This window comes from Aptenodytes patagonicus, unplaced genomic scaffold, assembly GCF_965638725.1.
Source record: "Aptenodytes patagonicus unplaced genomic scaffold, bAptPat1.pri.cur scaffold_43, whole genome shotgun sequence".
Taxonomy (NCBI): Eukaryota; Metazoa; Chordata; class Aves; order Sphenisciformes; family Spheniscidae; genus Aptenodytes; species Aptenodytes patagonicus.
This window is the reverse complement of record NW_027472001.1, coordinates 924,745-946,548: the sequence shown is the minus strand read 5'-3', so window position 1 is coordinate 946,548 and position 21,804 is coordinate 924,745. Positions and strand designations below refer to the sequence as shown.

The window sequence follows — 21,804 nt, the reverse complement described above, 5'->3', positions numbered from 1 at the left end:
GAGCAATTCTCCCCAAAATGGAAGCCCCCCCCCCCCCCCAATGACCCATTGCTAATTAATGGGTTGATTTTCTGGGGGAAAAAAAGGTGAATTTTGCACAAATTTTAGCAGAAAATGGGGCTGCGGAAAAGCAAAAAATGGGAAAAATCCCCTCAAAATGGAATTCACAGCTGAATTTTGCTGCTGCAGTCGCGGCAGCTGCCTGCGGCGCTGCAGCCGGCTGAGCACCCAGCAGCTCATTAGCCAGAAATCTGCATATTTTATAAAGCACTGAATATTCATGAGCATCACAGCAGAATTTCCTTGGCGGTATTTTCTGCCAAAAAAGTGCATTTTTCTATCGAAAAGTTGCAAAACAACGTCGCAAGCGGGGGATGAAGACTCCGGAGGCCGGCTGCTTAATTAATGAAACGAATTATTTATTTCCCAGCTGTGCAAAGGTGGGGGGAGTGCAGGGGGGGGCGGGGGGCCACGGGCGACCCATTTTCCTCGGGTTTGACCCCGTTTTCGGGGGGCGCCGGGGTGGGGGGGACGCGAGGGCGGCGCCTCATCAGGTTGGGCAGAGCACTGCAAAGAGAGAGGTCATGGGTGTGCACCGGCGCACACGAGGGTGCACCAGGGATGTATGGGGTTGCACATGGGAGCACGATGATGCACGAGCGTGCGCGGGGGATGCATGAGGATGCACGATGATGCACGAATGCACAGGGAGGCACAAGGGTGCATGGGGATGCACGAGGATGCACGATGATGCACGAGCGTGCGCGGGGGATGCACAATGATGCACGAATGCACAGGGAGGCACAAGGGTGCATGGGGATGCACGAGGATGCACGATGATGCACGAGTGTGCATGGGGATGCGCAACTGTGCACAGGAATGCATGAGGATGCACGATGATGCACGAATGCATGGGGATGCACAAGGGTGAACGGGGATGCACGAGGATGCACGAGTGTGCACAGGAATGCATGAGGATGCACAACGATGCACGAATGCATGGGGATGCACAAGGGTGAACGGGGATGCACGATGATGCACGAATGCATGGGGATGCACGAGGATGCACGAGTGCACGGGGATGCACGATGATGCACGAATGCATGGGGATGCACAAGGGTGCACGGGGATGCACGAGGATGAGCAAGTGTGCATGGGGATGCATGAGGATGCACGATGATGCATGAGTGTGCACGCGGATGCACGAGGATGCATGAGGATGCATGAGCACACACAATGCCCAGGCTTGCACTGGGATGCACAAGGATGCACAAGCATGCACTGGGATATATACAAGGGTGTGCAAGGGTGCACAATGATGCATAAGCCTGCATGGGGGTTGCATGAGGATACATGAGTGTGCATGGGGATGCATGGGGGTGCACAAGGGTGCATGAGCGTGCACACATAAGCATGCAGAAAGGATGCATGAGCATGTATGAGGGCATGTGGGCGCACAAGGATGCACAAGCATGCATGAGTGCTGCATGAGGCTGCCCAGTGGCTGCAAATGGGATGCACAGAGGATGCAGGAGGAACGTGAAAGGGATGCACGAGGAATGCACAAGATTGGTGCAGGAAGGGTGCATGAGGGACGCACAAGGATGCAGGAGGCTGCACAAGAGACGCACAAGAGCTGTGTGGGAGATGCACAGGAATGCACAAGGATGCTCGGGTGATGCATGAGGGGTGCCCAGGAGATGCATGGAGGATGAATGGGGATGCATGAGGGATGCACGATGGTGCATGAGGGGTGAAAGGGGGTGCACAGGGGTTCATGAGGCTGCATGAAGGAAGCAGACGGGCCACGTAACGTTGCAAGGCAAGTGCAGGCACAGGGATCCACGAAGGTGCGTGAGGATGCATGAGACCTGCACAAAGGATGCATGAGGGATGCACAGGAGATGTACCTGGGATTCACAGAGGATGCACGAAGGATGCACCGGAGATGCATAAGGCATGCATGGAGTTGCATGAGGGATGGGCAAGGGATGCACAAAGGATACAAGGGAGATGCACAAGGATGCAGAAAGGATTCACGGGAGATGCATGAAGGATGCATGAGGGATGCACAGGAGATGTACCTGGGATTCACAGAGGATGCACGAAGGAGGCACCGGAGATGCATAAGGCATGCATGGAGATGCATGAAGGATGCACACAAGATGCCAGGGAGATGCACAAGGATGCTGAAAGGATGCACGAGGATGCAGAAGGGGATCCATGGTGGATGCACAGAGGCACAAGGGCTGCACAGGAGCTGCATGAAGGATGCATGAGGGGTGCACGGGGGATGCACGAGGCGAGCAGATACCTTTGAGGATGTAGTCCGTGAGCAGCGTGGGCACCTTCTCATTCCCCTCCTTCATAGCAAACAGGACTGCAAGGGAGAACGGAGCCGTGAGCCCAGGCCCACAGCCCCTCAAATGTCCCTTTTCCACCCAAAACCAGCCCCACAGTCACCACAGAGGCACTGCCAGAGTTTCCTACAATGCACCAGGCCTAAGAGCATCCAAAACAAGCACTTTCACCCCCAACCAGCCAGTCTGTGGCAATGCAGAACAGGTGTTTTACCCCCAGATCGGCACTGGTGTATGGTGCAAAAATGGGGGGGGGGGGGGTTTGCTGCAAATCAGCTGTGCTGCGGTGATGCAAAATGGGTGATCGCACCCCAAATCAGCTGTGCTGCCGTGCTGCAAAATGGGTCTTCCCCCCTCAAAATGGGCTTTGTTGCAATGATGCAACGTGGGCGACTGCACCTCTAATTGCCCGTGCTGCGACGATGCAGAAAAAAAGGGGATTGCACCCCAAACTGGCTGCATTGCAATGATGCACCCAAATCGCAGCTGCTGCAGCAATGCAAAATGTGCATTTACGCCCCAAATACGCCACACCGCAGTCATGCAAAACAGCTGATTCTGCCCCAGAACGGCAGCTTGAATGAATACTCACTGTTGGTGAGCATCTGCAGGTCCTCGACGGAGGGTGGCGACCCCTTTTTCTCGTAGGGAATCACCGTGTTCAGGTACTGCAAAAAAAAAAAAACAACCCACCACCCCAAAAACCACCCAGATGGCACAAAACTGCCTATTTTTTGCACCACCTTGAGACAAATCACCCCAAATTGGTGCAAAAAGAGAGTATGTCTGCGATTTTCCTGCAATTGCATTTAATTTGCAGGTACTTTGGGGCTACTGGATTAATTGCATGCCGCAAAACCCACCCAAACATGAACCCCTGCTTAGGGAGGCTTTTTTGGGGTGAAAAATGGTGATTTTTGCAAGATGGATTAGCGGGATGTAGGGGACGGAGTGGGATTGTAAAATTAAAAAATATTTTAAAAGGGGTTTGGGGGGTGCAGGGGAATGGGGTGGGGGGATCTGTGAAAGGGGACAGATTTGGGCAATTTGGGGGGGAAAAAGGGGAAAAGGGGCAATTTTGGGGGGGGAAAAGGGCACCTGCTTCTCGTTGGCGGCGGGGCCGAAGGTCTGGCGCAGGCCAGAGTGCAGGATGCTGGAGATGCCCTCCATGCTGAAGCGCTGGGGACACACGTGTCACCCTGTCACCTCCCGGGGACACAGACATCACCCATGGCACCTCCCTTGGCACCAATGTCCCCCTGGCTCCCTGACTCCCATCCACGTCCAACCCCATTCCCCTCTCCCACATCCCCCCCTCCCTCTGTCCCCATGTCCCCCTGTTCCCCATCCACCCAAACCCATGTCCCCCCATCCTCCTGTCCCCATGTCCCATGTCCCCCTGTCCCCTTGCCCCATCTCTTCTCCTGTCTCCGCATCCCCCATCCCTCATCCCCCTGCCCCGTGTCCCCCTGCCCGATCCCGTCACCCATCCCCTGTCCCCGCATCCCCGTCCCATGTTCCCCCATCCCTCATCCCCCTGCCCCGTGTCCCCCTGTCCCATGTCCCTCCGCCCCGTCCCATCACCCATCCCCTATCCCCACATCCCGTCGTCCCATGTCCCCCCGTCCCTTCCCAAGTCCCCCCATGTCCCCATGTACCCCATATCCCCATCTCCCCTCCCCCCGTCCCAAATGCCCCCATCCCCTGTCCCCGCGGCCACGGTGTCCCCCACCTTCCGGGGCATGTGGTTCCCGCGCTCGGGACGCCCCCCTTGCAGGCTCAGCCCCCTGTCACGGCGACGGCGACGGGCGGCCTCCCGTTGCTCCCCTTGCACCGCCAGCAGCGCTCCGATGAACGCCGTCTTCACCTCCTTCTCGAACGCCAGCTCGTCCCGCCGCGCCAACTGCGCCACCAGCTCCGCCGACAGCGCCCGGCTTGCCGCCTCCGCGCGCCCGGCCGCCGCCGCCAGCTCCCGCGCCGACAGCCGCCCCAGCCCTGCCGCCCGGGCGTCGCGGTTAGAGATGGGCACGTGCCGACAGGGAGAGGCACCGTGCCGTTAGAGATGTGCATGGTGCAATTATTAAGATGCCTGGGGCGATTAGTGGGCTGCCCGGTGCAATTGGTGAAACGCCCGGTGCAATAAGTGCAATGGACAGTGCAATAAATGAAACGCCCGTTGCAACACGTGCAATGGACAGTGCAATAAATGAAATGCCCGGTGCAATAAGTGCAACGGACAGTGCAATAAACAAAATGCCTGGTGCAACACGTGCAATGCACAGTGCAATAAACGAAATGCCTGGTGCAATAACTGCAATGCACAGTGCAATAAACAAAATGCCCAGTGCAACAAGTGCAATGGACAGTGCAATAAATGAAACGCCCGTTGCAACACGTGCAATGGACAGTGCAATAAATGAAATGCCCGGTGCAATAAGTGCAACGGACAGTGCAATAAACAAAATGCCTGGTGCAACACGTGCAATGCACAGTGCAATAAACGAAATGCCTGGTGCAATAACTGCAATGCACAGTGCAATAAACAAAATGCCCAGTGCAACAAGTGCAATGCACAGTGCAATAAATGAAATGCCCGGTGCAACACGTGCAATGGACAGTGCAATAAATGAAACGCCCGTTGCAACAAGTGCAATGCACAGTACAATAAATGAAATGCCCGGTGCAATACATGCAATGCACAGTGCAATAAACAAAATGTCTGGTGCAGCTAGTGAAATACACAGCGCAACCAGTGACATGCCTGGAGCAACTGCTGAAATGCCCGGTGCAATTAGGGAAATGCACGCTTAAGTTTGCAAAATGCTTCATGAAATTAGTGAGATGCACACTGCAACTATTAAGACGCACGGGGCGATTACTGGGCTGCGTGGTGCAAGTGGTGGGCTGCCAGGTGCAATAAGTGCAATGCACAGTGCAATAAATGAAATGCCTGGTGCAACTAGGGACATGTCTGGAGCAATTACTCAAAAGCCCGGTGCAATCACTGACGTGCATGGTGCGATTAGGAAAATGCACTCTGAAGTTTGCAAAATGCTTCGTGCAATTAGTGCGATGCGGGCTGCAATTACTAAGATGCACAGGGTGGTCAGTGGGCTGCCCGGTGCAACTGGTGAGGCACCAGTGCAGTAAGTGCAATGCACGCTGAGACTAGGGAAATGCCTGGTGCAATTAGCGGGATGCCCAGTGCAATTACTGTAATGCACAGTGAAGTCTGCAAAAAGCCTTATGCAACTAGCGAGACACACAGCACGATCATTAAGGTGCTGGGGGCGATTAGTGGGATGCCTGGTGCAATTAGCGAAATGTACGGTGCAATAAATGAAACGCCTGGTGCAACTAGTGACATGCACAGTACAGTTAGGGAAATGCACACTGAAGTTTGCAAAATTGCATTACATAATTAGTGAGATGCACACTGCAATTATTAGAGACAACGGGGGCAATTAGCGTGCTGCCCGCTGCAATTGGTGAAACGCCCAGCGCAGTAAGTGCAATGCACAGTGCGACTAGGGAAATGCCCGGTGCAATCAGTGGCATGCCCAGTGCAATTAGTAAAATGCACAGTGCAATTAGTGACGTGTCTGGTGCAGTTAGTGTCATTCCTGGTGCAATCAGTAAGATGCCTGATATAATTAGTGACGTGCCTGGAGCGATCAGCGGAATGCATACTGCATGAGTGAAACACCTGATGCAATTAGTAACGGGCCTAGTGCAATTAGTGATATGCACAATGCAAATTACTGGCATGTCCAGGGGAATTAGTGATATGCCTGTGCAATTAGTGACATGCATGGCGCAAGTGAACACACACTACATCTAGTGAAATTCCCGGGGCAATCAGTGAAATGCACAGTGCAATTAGTGAAATGCACGCTGAAACTGTTAAAATTCTCCACATGATTAATGAGCTGCACGGCGCATTTACTGAACCGCCCATCAATAAATACATCGTGCAATTACTGAAATGCCCGGCGTCATAAATGACATGCCCAGAGCAATTACGGAATTGCCTGGTGCAATCAGTGACATGCATGGTGCAACAAATAAAATGCACTGCGCAATTAGGGGAAGGCGCAGAGCAATTAGCAAGATGCCTGGGGCCATTAGTGACATGCACCATGCCGTTAGTGAAAAGTGTATGTATGGTGCATTTAGTGGCACGCAGAGTGCATGTAGAGAAATGCACCGCATGCTGCACTGTGCAATCAGTTAAATGCATGCCGCATGGCGCACTTGGCAGCATGCATGGTGCTCTTGGGGAAACGCATAATGCGGTTAGTGAAAAGCACCACCATATTTTCCACGGATTTAGGAAAATGCATGGTGCAATCAGGAGAATGCCTGCTGCACAGTGCATGCAGTGGCAATTGGTGCATTCAGGGGAGTGAAACACGCAGCAAAATGCACAGTGCAGTCAGGAACACGCACCACGCACGGCTCAGTGACGCGCCCGGCGCATTCAGTCACAGGCACGGTGCTGGCAAGAGAGCGCATTTCCTGAAATGCGGGATGCAAACAGCAAAACGCAGAGCACACCAGGCATTTTTGCAAAACGCATGGCAAGTGTAGCAAAAGGCTCAGCGCGCAGGGACAAAGGACAGTGCACGACACCGTCAGCGCAAGGCACAGTACATTTAACGAACGGCACAGTGCGTTTTGCAAAACGCCGAGTGCTTTAGGGAGAGGCGCAACACATTTAGCAAAATGTGTTGAGTGCAACAGGCCGTGCACGAGGCGTTTTGCAAAACGCATGGCACTCCTGGCGAAACCCCAGGTGCATTTAAAGCAATACTAAAAGCAAGACCCACATGGGCTTAATTTTTTGCCAAGAGCCCCCTCCTGGCCAAACAGCGTGTAAACACTGGAGCAAGCCAGCCCTGAAGCCTGGAGAGACTCAATTGTCCCATTTGGTTGGAATTGCACCCAAAAAGTGACTGGCCCAGATTTTGCTGGCCGTACCTTCGTGGGAGCAGTTGTTGTTCAAGGCAGGGGAGAAAGCACGCAGCTCGCGCAGAAGGATGGGCTCCGTGCCCCCGCCACCACCTTCGCCTTCAGCATCGGCCTCTGTTTCCTCCTCTTCCTCCTCCTCGTCCTCATCACCCTCAGGGTCAGCCTCAGGGTCGGGCGAACTCTGCATCAGCTCCTCCAGCTCCTCGATGACCTGCAGGGCATCACTGTCCTCCATCTGCACCTGCATCCTACCTCCATCTACACCCTGCAGCCTACAGCTACATCCTGCATCTGCGCCTGCACACTGCATCCGTGTCCTGCACCCACATCTGCAACCTGCTCCCTTCATCCTGCACCTGCATCCTCCATCTGTATCGGCATCCCGCATCCTCCATCCTCCCCTTCGTCCTCCATCTGCAACCTGCTCCCTTCATCCTGCACCTGCATCCTCCATCTGTATCGGCATCCCGCATCCTCCATCCTCCCCTTCGTCCTCCATCTGCAACCTGCTCCCTTCATCCTGCACCTGCATCCATCTGTACCCTGCGTCCTCAATCTGCACCCTGCATCTGCCTCCCACATTCCCATCTCCATCCAAATCCCACATCCCACATTCACACACCCCCATGGGTACTCACACCCCGGACCTGCATCCACATCCAAATCTGCGCCCTGCACCTATGTGTGCATCCTGCTCCCTTCACCCCGCATCCTCCACCTGCATCTTGGATCCTGTACTTGCACCTGCATCTGCACCCTCTATCCAGCATCCACCCCCTGCAACTGGCACCTGCATCCTGCATCCCACGTCTGCCCCCCGCCTCTGCCCCCCATGTTTTCATCCTTCATCCCATGCCACCCATTTGCATCCGGCACCCGCACCCATGCTCCCATCTGCACCCAAATCCCACAACGGCACCCACAACCTGCACCTCCGTCTACATCCAAGTCTGCATCCCACGCCCTGCACCCCACATCCCAAGATGATGGTATTTGGCCTTTTTTTGCGCTTTCAGCACATGGCCGTGGCACTGGGGTGGGCTGAGGCCATGCTGGGGGGCTAAAGCCTGGCTTTTGGGGGACACGCTGGCAATCGGGTGCCCACGTGCCAGGGGTACCTGCTCAGCTGTCAGCAGCGGCTCCTCGTTGATGCCCGAGTCTTGCTCACTCCTCTCAGTGAGCTCCTCCTCCTCCTCCTCCTTCTCGCAGAGCTGCAGGAGACACAGGCTGGGCGGCCTTGGTGGCACCGCAGGCACGGCCCGGCACAGGCATGGCCCCAGCATGGACACAGACATGGCCCCGGCCCTGGCACAGGGAGAGCCACCAGGGAACCACAGCTCAGGGGGGCATGCTGCACGGGGGGGTTTGCATGGGGAGACATTGGATGGAGACATGGATGGGGACGTTGGACAGGGAGACATTGGATGGGGAGACACTGGATGAGGGCATTGGGTGGAGACACTGGATGGGGATCTTGGGTGGAGACATTGGATGGGAACATTGGATGGAAGGATGTTGGACAGGGACACTGGATAGAGATAGATGGAGATGTTGGATGGGGAAATGTTGGACAGGGATGTTGGATGGGACTTTGGATAGGGACTTTGCACAAGGACGCCGGATGGGGATGCTGGAGACGTTGGAGAGGGAGATGATGGACAGGGAAGCGTTGGATGGGGAGGTGTTGCAAGGAGATGGATAGAGATGTTGGATGGGGAGTCGTTGGATGGAGACATTGGACTGGGAAGTTGGACAGGGAGAAGTACAGGTACGTTGGATGGAGATGGATGGAGAGATGTTTTAATTAATATATTGGACAGTGACATTGGATGGTGAGGTGTTGGAGATGCTGGATGGAGATGCTGGGGATGTTGGATGGGGAGACGATGGATGGTGAAGCGGAATGGGGAAGAGGTCAGATGGAGACACTGGATGGGGACATTAGATGGGGGGATGTCGGAGGATAACACTGGATGGGGAGGTGATGGATGGAGATGTTGGATGGAGATGTTGGATGGGGAGGCATCTTCTTTTTTACCACCTTTCACAGGCTATTTCACCTTTTTAGCAGAAAATAACCCAAGAAATTTACCTTCTCCTCCCCCTTTAGCATCAGGTTGCGTAACATCCAAATGGGTTAAATTCAGTGGATTTTGGGGTATCTTTGCAGCCCTCCCACAACCCCAAATGCAGCTATTCACAGCATGAACTCACTACAATGAAGAAAACACTATTTTCTACCCCAAAAAATGCACCACCTCATCCCTGGTGTAGAGGCAAATTAGCAAAGACCAGATTGCCAAACCAAACACTTAATTTTGCCTGGTTTAGTGTGTTTTCCTCCTAAAATGTGGACACCCACTGTGTTGGTGCTGCGGCACCCCAAAAATACCATTTTTGGGTAGTTTGCAGTGTCCTGATGGTCGCTGAGCCTTGGGGCTGATTGACAGCTGTCAAGCATCACCAGGGGGTCATGCAGGGACAGGGGAGTTTGGGGGAGCCAAGGGGGGGGGGGCCACAGCCGTACCTGGGGGTCGGTGCCGTTGGGGGCCTCAGCCCCGGGGAGCAGCCAGGGCCGGGGGGAGCCCCGGGGGGCGAAGCCATCGGTGAGAGCATCCCAGACCCTGCAGGTAGGTGGGTGGTGAGCGGCGATCCCAAAATGTTGCCTCCCAGAAAGCCGTCCCAAAACAGCATGCCAAAATGCCTCAAAACACCCCAAAATGCAGCCCTGGAACACCTTGAAATGCCCCCCCCCAAAATCCCAAAACACCACTGAGATGCCTGAAACATCCCGAAACACCCCAAATGATGTCCTAGAAGACCGCAAATGCTGCCCTAGAAAACCCCAAATGATGCCCTAAAAGACTCCAAAGCTTCTCAAAATATCATCATGAAATACTGCCCTGAAATACCCCAAAGTACCCCAAAATGCTGCCCCAGCATTTGACATGCCCCCAAACATTGCCATCAAAATACCCCCAAAAAGGTCACTGCAATGTCCCAAAATGTCCCCAGATGTCCCAAAAGACCACCCTGAAATGCTCCAAAATGCCACCCCAAATCATCACCATGATGTCCTGAAATGCCCCAAAACATTCTGAAATGCCCCCCAAAGCCCCAGAAACACCCCAAAATGCCATCCTAAAGCACTGCCCCAAAGCCCCAGGACTCTCTGAAAGGCCCCAAAACACCTCAAAACACTGCCCTGGGATACCCCAAAATGTCCCAAAATGTTCTTCTGCAACACCCCAAAATGCCTCTAAAGGTCCCAAAGCTCCAAAATGCCCTGAAATGCCCCAAAATGCCACCCTGAAACACCTAAAAATGGCCCCAAAAGCCACAATGCTCCAAAATGCCACCCTGAAATGCTCCAAACCACCCCCCAAAAAAACCCAAATATCCTAAAGTGCCCCAAAACATCCCAAAATGCCACCTCTGAACACCCAGAAATACCCTAAAATGCTTTCCTGAAACACTGCCCCAAAATGCTCCATAATGTCCCAAAATGCTGCCCCAGAACACCCCGAAACATCTCAAAATGCTGTCCCAAAAGCCACCACCCCAAAAAGCCCTCAAACACTCCAAAATACTGCCCTGACACCCCAAAACACCCCAAAATGCCACTGGGAAAGACGCCAAAATGCTGTCCTGAAACATTGCCCAGAAACACCCTAAAATGCCTCAAAAAGCTGCCCTGATACCCCAAAGAAATACCCTAAAATGCCACTGTGATGCTCCAGAACGTCCCCCAATTGCCCAACACCCCAAAACACTTCTGCAATGCCCAAAATGCCTCAAAACTCCCCAAAATGCTGCCCTGGAACATGCCGAAATGCCCCAAAACGCTGTCACAGCACCCCAAAATGCCACCTTGAAACACCCCAAATTGTGACCTTGAAACAGCCCTGAAACACCCCAAAACTGCTCTGAAATACCCCCAAAACCAGCTGTGATGCCCTGACACCCCCCCCCCCAACCTCCCAAAATACCCTGAAATGCTGCCCCAAAACACAGCCCTAAAACACCAGGAAACAACCCCAAAACTGCCCCAAACCACCCCAAAGCATGGCCCTGATACCCCAAAATGCACCAGAACACCCCAAAACTGCCCTGAACCCCCCTAAACCCCCCTCCTCTGTGCCACAACCAGGGGTGCCCGATTCTCCCCTACAGGGCTGGACCAATTTTGTCCAATTTCACCCCCAAAAAGGTGCATGGGGGAGGGGGAACAGGGGAAAAAAAGGTGGGAAAAGGAGGAGAAAGGTGGAAAAAAGGGGGAAAAAGGGTGGTTAAAAAAGGGAAAAAAGTAAAAGAATGTGAAAAAAAGGTGAAAAAAGGTGAAAATAAGGAAAAAGGGGGAAAAAGAGGGAAAAAGGGGGGAAAAGAGGAAAAAAGGGAAAAGGGAGAAAAGAGAAAAAAGGGGAAAAAGGGGGAAAGGGAAAAAAGGGGAAAAAGGGGGGAAAAGAGGGAAAAAGGGGAAAAGGGAGAAAAGAGAAAAAAGGGAAAAAGGGGGAAAGGGAAAAAAGGGGAAAAAGGGGGGAAAAGAGGGGAAAAGGGGGAAAAAGGGAAAACAGAAGAGGAGAAAAGAGAAAAAAGGGGTAAAGAAGATGGGGGAAAAGGGCAAAAGGGGGAAAAATGGGGAAAAGTGAAGGAAGGGAAAATGGGGGTAAAAGAGGGGAAATGGAAGAAAAAATTCTAAAGGGGGGAAAGAAGGAAAAAGGGGGAAAAGTGGGAAAGAAGGGAAAAAGGGGGAGAAAGGGAAAGATGGGGAATAGGGGAAGGAGGAAAAGGGGTAAAAGAGGGAAAAAGGCAAAAATAGGGGAAAAAGGGGGAAATGGGGAAAAAGAGAAAATGTAAGGAAAAAGGAGGAATGAGGGGAAAAATAGGGAAAAGGGAAAAAGGTGGAAAAGTGGAGAAAAAGGGAGAAAAGGGGGAGAAAGGAAAGAACTGAAAAGTGGCGACATTTGGAGAAAGGTCAAAAATGGGGAAAAAAGGCACAAAAAGAGATTGGAAAATTCCTCCCCAATTAAGGCAAACCCGCCCATTTTCCCACCACAAATGGTGTTTTTAGTCCGACACGGCGCCACGGCCACGCACATCCCAATTCCCCCTAAATCACCCCCAAACCGCCTGCCCCCCCCCCCCCCCCGCCCCCAAACCGCTCATTTTTGGGTATTTATCTCCTCTCCCTCCTCAGCTGATCTTAATTCCACCCTAAATCACATATTTCACAAATCAACGCACAAAAATGTGCATGTCAAACCCTATATTGCTATTTCTAACGGAAACGCAGCAAATAAGGAAAAAATTATTATCCCCTGCGACTTGGTTTTTTTCCCGCTCTTAAAGGGCCAGCACCCTGCAGGGTCAGGCAAGCAGCAGCAGCAGATTTCTGGGTTAATTATGGCAAGAATTGGTTAATGATTAGGGAAATACAGCGCCTTTAAGGCCCCAGCCCATCCCCCGCCCGTGCACACAGGGCTCATTCAAAAGGGAGGGAAAAAAAAAAGCCCTGTTTTGCCCAAACTGACCCAAAAAGACACAATGAGCAGCACAAAGCGGCGCTGCGAGCCGGCTGCCGGCGACAGCGCGGCGCTCCCGGCACCTGGACAAAATGCGTTTTTCTCTGAAAAACCATCAATTTGGCCAATTACGAAAAGCAATTCAGCCTCAGTGGATTTTGGTGGGAAAAAACCAAAAACAAAACAAAACAGGTTTGGGGGCCTTTGGGTTGAAAACAACCGCTTTGCATGGTGAAAAATGAGTATTAGGAATTGCAGCCTGGGGAGTAAACCCAATTACACACAGAAAAAGCCATTAGAAAGGCGTTAACGTATAAACATCGCTGAAATAAACCCACACAAATTTGGCAAAAAAATGGCATTTTGCAGCAAAAAAAAGGGTTTTAATGAAAATTTAGATTTTAATGCAAATGCCACTATATTGTGGCAGGGCTGGGGGGATTTTGCCCCAAATTGGCTGCCCCCTGGCTTGGTGCAGAGCTTGCACGTTGCAAGCAGGAGGCTAAGGTCTACTCACACCTAACTCAAGGTTTACACTCACCCGCCCCGGGGCTCTCCTTACATAGACTGAGCCTGCCGTGACTCGCTGCAATGCGACATGGGGCACCCCGCTGTGCCTCCTGATAGGATGCTACACAGCTACTCCAAGGATGCTACACAGCTACTCCAAGGATCCTACACAGCTACTCCAAGGTGCTGCGTGATCACACCACAGCGCAGGGGGCTGATTTGCACGTGGTGGAGATCTTGCAAGCATGCAAGGAGGTGCAGTAGGCTCCAGAGGGGCTTTACTCATAAGATACTACACTGCTATTCTGATGTGCTACACAACCACACTGCAATGGGGTAGGCTGGTCTGCATGCCGTGGGACGGGGTGTATCTCATGACCATGCAAGGAAGCATGCGGGCCCAAGGGTGGCCTACTCATAGGATCCTACACAGCTACTCCAAGGATCCTACACAGCTACTCATAGGACACTTCGCAGCTACTCCACACTGCTGCATGACTACGTCGTGATGCAGGGGGCTGAGTTGCATGTGGGGTGTACCTTGCTAGCATGCAAGGCGGCATGCAGACCCCGAGGGAGTCCTTACTCATAGGATACTACAGCGCTATTCCTGACATGTTGTATGATCGTGCCACAATGCAGGGAGCTGGTCAGGGAAGTCTCGCAAGGGTGCAAGGAGGCGCACAGGCCGTGAGGGGGCTTACTAACAGGTTACTACACCACTACTTTGCTGTGTTGCATGACCACGCTGCAATGCAGGGAGACAGCTTGCATTGTGGGGGGGTGGATTTTGCAGGTGTGCGAGGCACGTGTCCCCGGGAGTAGGGGGGGCCTTACTCACTCCTCATCCTGGAGGCGCTCCTCCTCCTCCTGCGCCTGGAGATGCCCCCGCACGGGGGCCAGACCCTCGGTGGCAGCATCGTAGTTGCGGAAGCAGACAGTGAGCTTCTCATCGAATTCCTGCACCAGGTCCTCCATCGACTTGAAGCTCATCATCTCAGCCGAGAAGCTCTCCAGCTCGGCCAGCGCCGGGTCCGCAGTGCGTTGCGGGGTCCCCCCATCGTCCCCAGGCCCCTCCTCGAACTCCTCCTCCAGGCTTACCAGGGGCGCCTCCATCCTCCTCAACGCCGACGCGCCGCCTTAGCTGCGGGGAGAGGGTGCCCGTGAGGCACCAGGCTACTCACAGGTTACAACACAGGGCTCCCCGTTCCCTTTGCTGCCGCCGTGCTGGCTGAAACCCTACTGCCAGGGCTATTACGCCACCAACAGTATCTCTGTAGTATCCTAGTAGTATCCCAACAGCATCTTAGTACTGTCTTCATAGAAACATGATGATATCCTGACACTATACTAGTAGTACTTTACTAGTAGCCACAAAGTGTTGATAGTGGCCCAAAAGTATCTTAGTGCTACCCTGATAGCATATAAAAAGTATCGTAACACTACCTTTTTTACTGAACTGGTAGTATCTTAGTAGTATCCTTATACTATATCAATATCTTAGTAGTGGCCTGAAAGTATCATACTAGTATCAGTAATGTGCAGACAGCATCCCAAAACTTTGAGTGTTGCCCTGACAGTATCCCACAAGTATCTTACCACTACCTTTTCTAGTGCCCTTGTAGTATCTCAGAAGTATCCTTACTGATATCCTACTACCATCCTGACAGCACCCTACTAAGAAATGAGTACTGTCCTGATAGCACCTTAGCAGCGCTGTGATAATATCCTGATATTATCATAGTAGTACCCTGATACTGTCTTAGTAGTATCCTAGTAGTGGCCCTGTAGTATCTTGGCAGTGCCTCAATAGTATTGTGAAAGTATCTCAGTGGTATCTTTTGGAGTATCAACAGTATCCTGATAATATCTTAGCAGCATCCTGATAGTACCTTTGTGCTACACTGAGAGTATCCTAGTAGCAGCTATTGAATAGCTCAGCATTGCTCTGATGTTGTACTAGCACAGGTAGTAGTATCCTGATACTATGTCAGGAGCATCCCAATAGCATCCTAGTTACGTCCTAAGAGCGCCCTGATAGTATCACAGTAGTATATGAGCAGTGTCCTGATAGGATCCTAATAGTGTTGTAATGGTATACAGCTATTATCTTAGTAGTGTCCTGATAGTATTTTGGTAGTGCCATGTAATATCCAGATATCATCTTAGTGCCATGTTACTATGCTGAAAGCATCTTAACCGTATCTATCGTAGTATCCTCAGAGTACCCTGATGGTGTGTTAGCGCTGCCCCAGTGGTACCTTCATAATAGTATCTCAGCACCAACCCTGGGAAGATGCTGGAAATATCTCAGTAGTGTCCTGACAGCATCCCGGTAGTGCCCTGACAGTACCTTAGTAGCATTCTCGCAGTATCCTAGTAGCATCCACATAGTATCCTGACAGTATCCTAGTGCCGCCCTGAGAGTGCCTTAGTACTGCCTGCAGAGCATCCCGACAGCATCTTAGTAAAGTCCTGAGAGCATCTTAGTAGCATCCTAGTAGTATCCTGAGAGTATCTCAGCTGTGTCTCGATAGTATCTCACTACTCCTCACAAGGTTACTGAGAGTATCCCAGTAGTATCTTAGCACTAGCCTCATAGGAAGCAAGTAGTAACCTAGTAGTAAGCCAGTAATAGCCCAGTAAAGGTGCCACTACCCCAACCCACTCACCCAGCCCCAGTCATGCCTCCCCTGGAGAGGGGGAGGAGAGCAGAAACACGCCGCAGCTTTTGGGGGAAAACCTGGCCAGACTGGGGCTTTGAGTACTGCCTGTGCACAGGTGCACCTGCACCCATGTGCAGCATGTCTGCATGCCCACTGTGCACGCGTGCACCCCCACATGCATGCAGCACTGGGTGTGCATGAACCTCCACAGGTCTGCAAGCACGCACCCTGTGCGCACATGCACCCCTGTGCATGCATGCACCCCCGTGCATGCATGCACCCCCACATCTGTACGGGGTGCATGTACACCCCTGTGTGTGTGCACTTGAGGGTAAAGGCATGCACGGTGCACACATATGCTGCTCGCATGTCATGGTGCATGTGTGCAAGGGGTGCGTGCACACACAGGGGTGCGCATACACATACACCGTGCACGATGCACCCTGCACCTACGCACTCTGCAGGTACGCACCCTGTGCCTGCCTGCACCTCTGCAGATGTGCAGCCCTACGCATGCATGCAGAGCGCACACACACAGGGCCCCACACGTGGGAGTGCACATGTGCAAGGGGTGTGTGCAGAGGAAGGCGCGTGCATGCACGGTGCACACACGCTGCATTCATGCACAGGGGTGCAAGCGCACACTGCACACATGTGCACCTCCACACGCATGTGCCCCTGTGGATGCATGCACCCCCCACGCGCACTGTGCAAGTATGCACCCCGTGCACGCATGCACCGCTGTGCATGCATGCATCCCCATACACGCACACCGTGCATGCACCATGTATCCCAACATGCCTGCACCATTCACATACAACCCCCTCCGGGCACCCCCAAACGCGAGCTCCCCAGTTGCATGCACACACCTGCACATGCACGCGCTGCGCACGCTGCACCCCCTTGCCTGCACGCACCCCCCTACATGCAGCTCTGTGCATACACACACCCATGCACCCCCCGAGCATGCACCCGCGTGCTTGCACCCCCCTCAAATATCCCAAAATGCCCCCAAAGCACCTGCCTCTGCCCCGTGCCCCCCCCGCCCCCCCCGCGGCGCGTGCGCATCCCACAATGCACCACCCTTGCACGGATACTGATGCGCAGCGGAGCGCCCCCGGGGCAGGCAGCGCCCCCCCAATACGGGCACCCCCCATAATGCACCGAGGCGCCCGCACCCCAACGCCCCTCCGGGCTGCACCCCCAAAATCCTCACACCCACCCCCCCTTCCTGCACATGAACGCAACGGCCGATGCACCCCTCGATGCGGGCACCCCCCCACAATGCACCGCTGCGGCGCGAGCCCCCCCCATGCACGCGCCCCCAGACCTACCCCGGAGCTTGCACCACGATGCACCCCCAAAATCCCTCCCCCGTGCCTGCACGCCAGCGCACCCCCCCCCCCGCACCCCGCAATGCATGCATTACCCACAATGCACCACGGCGGCGCGCCCCCGATGCACCCCACCACCCCCCCCCCCGTGCACGCGCCCCTGGGGGTGCCCGCACCTCCGTGCAATCCCCGTGCTGCGCTCCAACACCCCTCCCCCCCCCCCCGGCTGCACGCAACAGCAATGCCCCTTGCACCCTCCGCCGCGTGCACCCCCCCCACCTGCACCCCAAAATCCCCTCTCCCGCGCGCGCACGCCCATGCACCGCGCATTGCACGCACCCCCCCCTTCCCCCCCGCCGCACCTCGGACCCCCTCCCCTCCCCCCCCCCCGCCCCGCACCCACCTGCGACCCCGCATCCTCCGCGCCGCGCCGGGGGGGGGGGGGAGGTGTGGGGTGGGGTGGGGGGCGGTGCCGCCGCACTGCGCACGCGCGGGGGAGGAGGGGTGACGTCACGGGGAAGGTGGGCGCCGGTCGTGGTCAAGGGAGCCGTGACGTCATCCCCCCCGGGGGGTGGTCTCCATCCTTTTTCGATCCCTAAAATATTGTTGGGCTCCCCGCCCCCCGATGTATATGTATTTATTTATACACGTGCACATCTGCACCAATATATTATGTACATTTTAAACAGAAATTTAAAGAAAGCCGAGATAAAGATGAAATAGTATCTCCAAAAAAAAATTACTTTCTTTATTAACAGTCCAGAAAATCTTTTTCCTCTCAAAAAAAAAAAAAAAAAAAAAGAAGAGTTGGGGTTTTTTTTAACTAAGCATGTTTTAGAGCAATGGGGTCACATACGCTGCTTTTTTTTAAAAAAAAAAAATCTCGGCTTAACAGTTTCCAGTGCAGCTATTTGAAGCTCTGGTTTTAAGCTCAGTTTCCCCTGATACCAGGTTGAAGTTCCGTTTCCCCTGATACTGGGTTTAACGGCTGGCCTCACGCGGCTACGGGGATGCAAAGGGAGGACGAGCATCGTTGGCTGCGCTCGCCGACTCCTTTTCCATGCCGATTTTTACCGCTGCAGGACAGAAGAAGGGTTTCCCCACCGGCACGTGGCTTTTTGTCATTCGTATTAAGTGAGAAACCTCAAAAAAGGCTGCGAAATAATTATTGTCAAGCTTAGTGAAATTTTGCGGCGCTGAAGAAACGGGAGAGGTTTGTCTTCATGCTCTGGATGCGTCAGTCTTTCATGTCCTGCTAATCGTGGTGACTTTGTATGATCGTTAACTCATGTCTTAAGGCACAATACATAGTTAGGGCGAGGTTTATAATTCGCAGTAGTGGATGTAAATCCATATTTCATATAGCCTTCTTGTCTAATAGTAAACCAATAAACTGCTCCTGCCATAAAAACTTTAACAGAATTAATCAAACAATTAGAATAATAATTTGGGTATTATAGGGGAAAATAAAACCGTATTCATCATATAACAGCCCCATACGGCCTGTTAAAAAACCAGATGGGACGCGGCACATGGCTATAGGGCTTTAAATAAAGTCACTGACCCTCTAACAGCTGCTGCTCTTAGCATGGTAGATACAATTAATGCAATAAATGAATGTGCCAGCTACGTGTTAGATATAAAAGATCTATTCTTTGTGATCCCAATACAAGAGCAAAAGTTGGGATGGAATGCAGTACACCTTTCATCGCCTACCGCAAGGTGATTAATAGCCGCCCCGTTGCTCATGCCATGTTGGCTAAAGAGGTAGGATCAATCATCCTCCCACCCAAAGTGACAATTTTACAAGATGTGGATGATACTCTGATCAGGGGACCAGATGAGGACACGGTTGGCCGAAGTATGAATGTTGTTGTCCAGCATTTGCAGGAATTAAACATTAACATTCCTGACTCAACATGGCAAGGACCAAGTCAAGAGGTTACATTTTTAGGTACCTGATGGACAGGAGGATGGAAAACTCTGCCATCCGGCACAGAAAAAGAAGAAAAGAAGAAAAGAGAAAAAGAAGAAGTAAAAGAAGAAGAAATAAAAGAAGAAAACAGAAAAGAAGAAAACAGAAAAGAAGAAAACCACAGTATGGAACTGAGATCAGAAAAATCATGAAGCATCAACTGCTTTAAAAGATGAAACTTACCACTCTATGGGACCCAACCACCCTACACTCTATGGGACCCAACCACCCTACACTCTATGGGGCCCATCCACCCTACACTCTATGGGACCCAACCACCCTACACTCTATGGGGCCCATCCACCCTACACTCTATGGGGCCCATCCACCCTACGCTCAGTGGGACCCAATCACCCTACACACCCATTTACACTACATATAGGCATAGGTGATAAGGGATATCAAAGGGGATGGCAGCAAGACGTGCAAGGTAGAAAGGATTCCCCTATTACCTTTGTCTCTAAATCCTGGCAAGGCTCCTAGAGGACCTACGCTCCATTTTAGAAAGTGCTACTAGCGGCATACGAAGGGCTACCAACTATCGAGCCATTAACTCAAGAAAGATAAATTATGTGTGCCTATTCCTATTTTAAAACTGATTTTAACTAGTAAGCTGCTACCCCTAGGTGTAGCGCAAGAGACTACGGTACAGCGACAGGCTTTGTCTATACATCACCGAGTGACAAGTGATGGGATGAATATGGAAAGCTATGGGAGAGCGTAGAGTGAATTGGGATGCCTGTGGAGTACTCCCAGCCACCCTCCTCCCCGATAACTCGCAGAGACCAGGGAAGCTTTCACAGAAGTAATCGATGGCTCTGGCAGAGCTCAGAGCGGTGGAGATGGCCCTGGAGCAAGAAGCCACTTGTGTCTATACATAGACTCATACACCGTATGAGCAGGTGCCCCCCAGTGAAAAATGGGTGAAAAAACAATGAAAAATTGGATGAAAACCAACCGGTGAGTAAATGGAAGAGACATATGGGGGAAACCACATTGGAAAAATATTTATGATATAGGTCAGTCTAAGAACATATCCATTTTTGTCACACAGTGGTGCAGTACAGGTGAAAAGGACAACAGATACTTACCGATCTCAAGCAAGGTAAATGACTCTGAGAAACTTGACAAGGAGATCGTATTGGTCCCTTAAAGCGAACACTGGGAAGGCTGGAAATACACCCTCCCAAGAGTAGAAATAATTAGCGGTATAAGGAATGAACCCCTGTCGAAGTCCTGGAGATGAGGTGGTGGTTAAACACCCAGCTCAGGGATTGATCTGGGTGACTGTTGTTTTACGAAGGAGGAGGAGCATGGAATGCTCTAGGCACTAAGGGGAGTAAGTTAACCGTAACTGAGGCTCGGATTATGTCCAAGACCTAGGTGTCTTTTCTTACAGGAAAATGTGTTTCCTTATCACTGTGGGAGCACCGATAACTGGAACATATGCCCAAAACCTGTCTCTAACAGGTTCTGCCTTTCTGTGTTGCCCATGGGACAACTCAGATATTGAAGATAGAATCATAGAATCATTGAGGTTGGAAAAGACCTCTAAGATCATTGAGTCCAACCATCGACCCAACACCACCACCCACTAAACCATGTCCCTAAGTGCCTCATCTACTCGTCTTTTAAATACCTCCAGGGATGGGGACTCCACCACTTCCCTGGGCAGCCTGTTCCAATGTTTAACCACTCTTTCAGTAAAGAAATTTTTCCTCACATCCAATCTAAACCTCCCCTGGCGCAACTTGAGGCCATTTCCTCTCGTCCTATCGCTTGTTACTTGGGAGAAGAGACCGACCCCCCCCTCGCTACAACCTCCTTTCAGGTAGTTGTAGAGAGCGATGAGGTCTCCCCTCAGCCTCCTCTTCTCCAGGCTGAACAACCCCAGTTCCTTCAGCCGCTCCTCATCAGACTTGTGCTCCAGACCCTTCACCAGCCTCGTTGCCCTTCTCTGGACACGCTCCAGCACCTCAACGTCCTTCTTGTAGTGAGGGGCCCAAAACTGAACACAGTGTTCAAGGTGTGGCCTCACCAGTGCTGAGTACAGGGGCACGATCACTTCCCTACTCCTGCTGGCCACACCATTTCTGATACAGGCCAGGATGCCATTGGCCTTCTTGGCCGCCTGGGCACACTGCCGGCTCATGTTCGGCCGGCTGTCGACCAGCACCCCCAGGTCCTTTTCCGCCAGGCAGCTTTCCAGCCACTCTTCCCCAAGCCTGTAGCGCTGCATGGGGTTGTTGTGGCCGAAGTGCAGGACCCGGCACTTGGCCTTGTTGAACCTCATACAGTTGGCCTGGGCCCATCCATCCAGCCTGTCCAGGTCCCTCTGCAGAGCCTTCCTACCCTCGAGCAGATCAACACTCCCGCCCAACTTGGTGTCGTCTGCAAACTGACTGAGGGTGCACTCGATCCCCTCATCCAGACCATTGATAAAGATATTGAACAAGAGCAGCCCCA

The 21,804-nt window shown here is 52.6% G+C and overlaps 1 protein-coding gene across 2 annotated transcripts; it reads right to left on the bottom strand.

The window, feature by feature from the left end:
- Positions 1-398: 398 nt before the first annotated feature.
- On the bottom strand, positions 399-17,806 carry FEZ1 (fasciculation and elongation protein zeta 1). Of its 2 annotated transcripts, XM_076363489.1 has the most exons (10): positions 17,767-17,806; positions 14,205-14,507; positions 9,859-9,955; positions 8,450-8,542; positions 7,341-7,542; positions 4,093-4,355; positions 3,459-3,539; positions 2,953-3,028; positions 2,315-2,380; positions 399-567 (listed from the first exon to the last, which is right to left on the bottom strand). In XM_076363489.1, the coding sequence occupies exons 2-10, from the start codon at positions 14,477-14,479 to the stop codon at positions 551-553; spliced, it is 1,170 nt and encodes a 389-aa protein (XP_076219604.1). In that variant the 5' UTR covers positions 14,480-14,507; positions 17,767-17,806; the 3' UTR covers positions 399-550. The 2 variants fall into 2 exon arrangements, with proteins under 2 accessions (XP_076219604.1, XP_076219605.1); XM_076363490.1 differs by lacking the exon at positions 3,459-3,539.
- Positions 17,807-21,804: the final 3,998 nt, after the last annotated feature.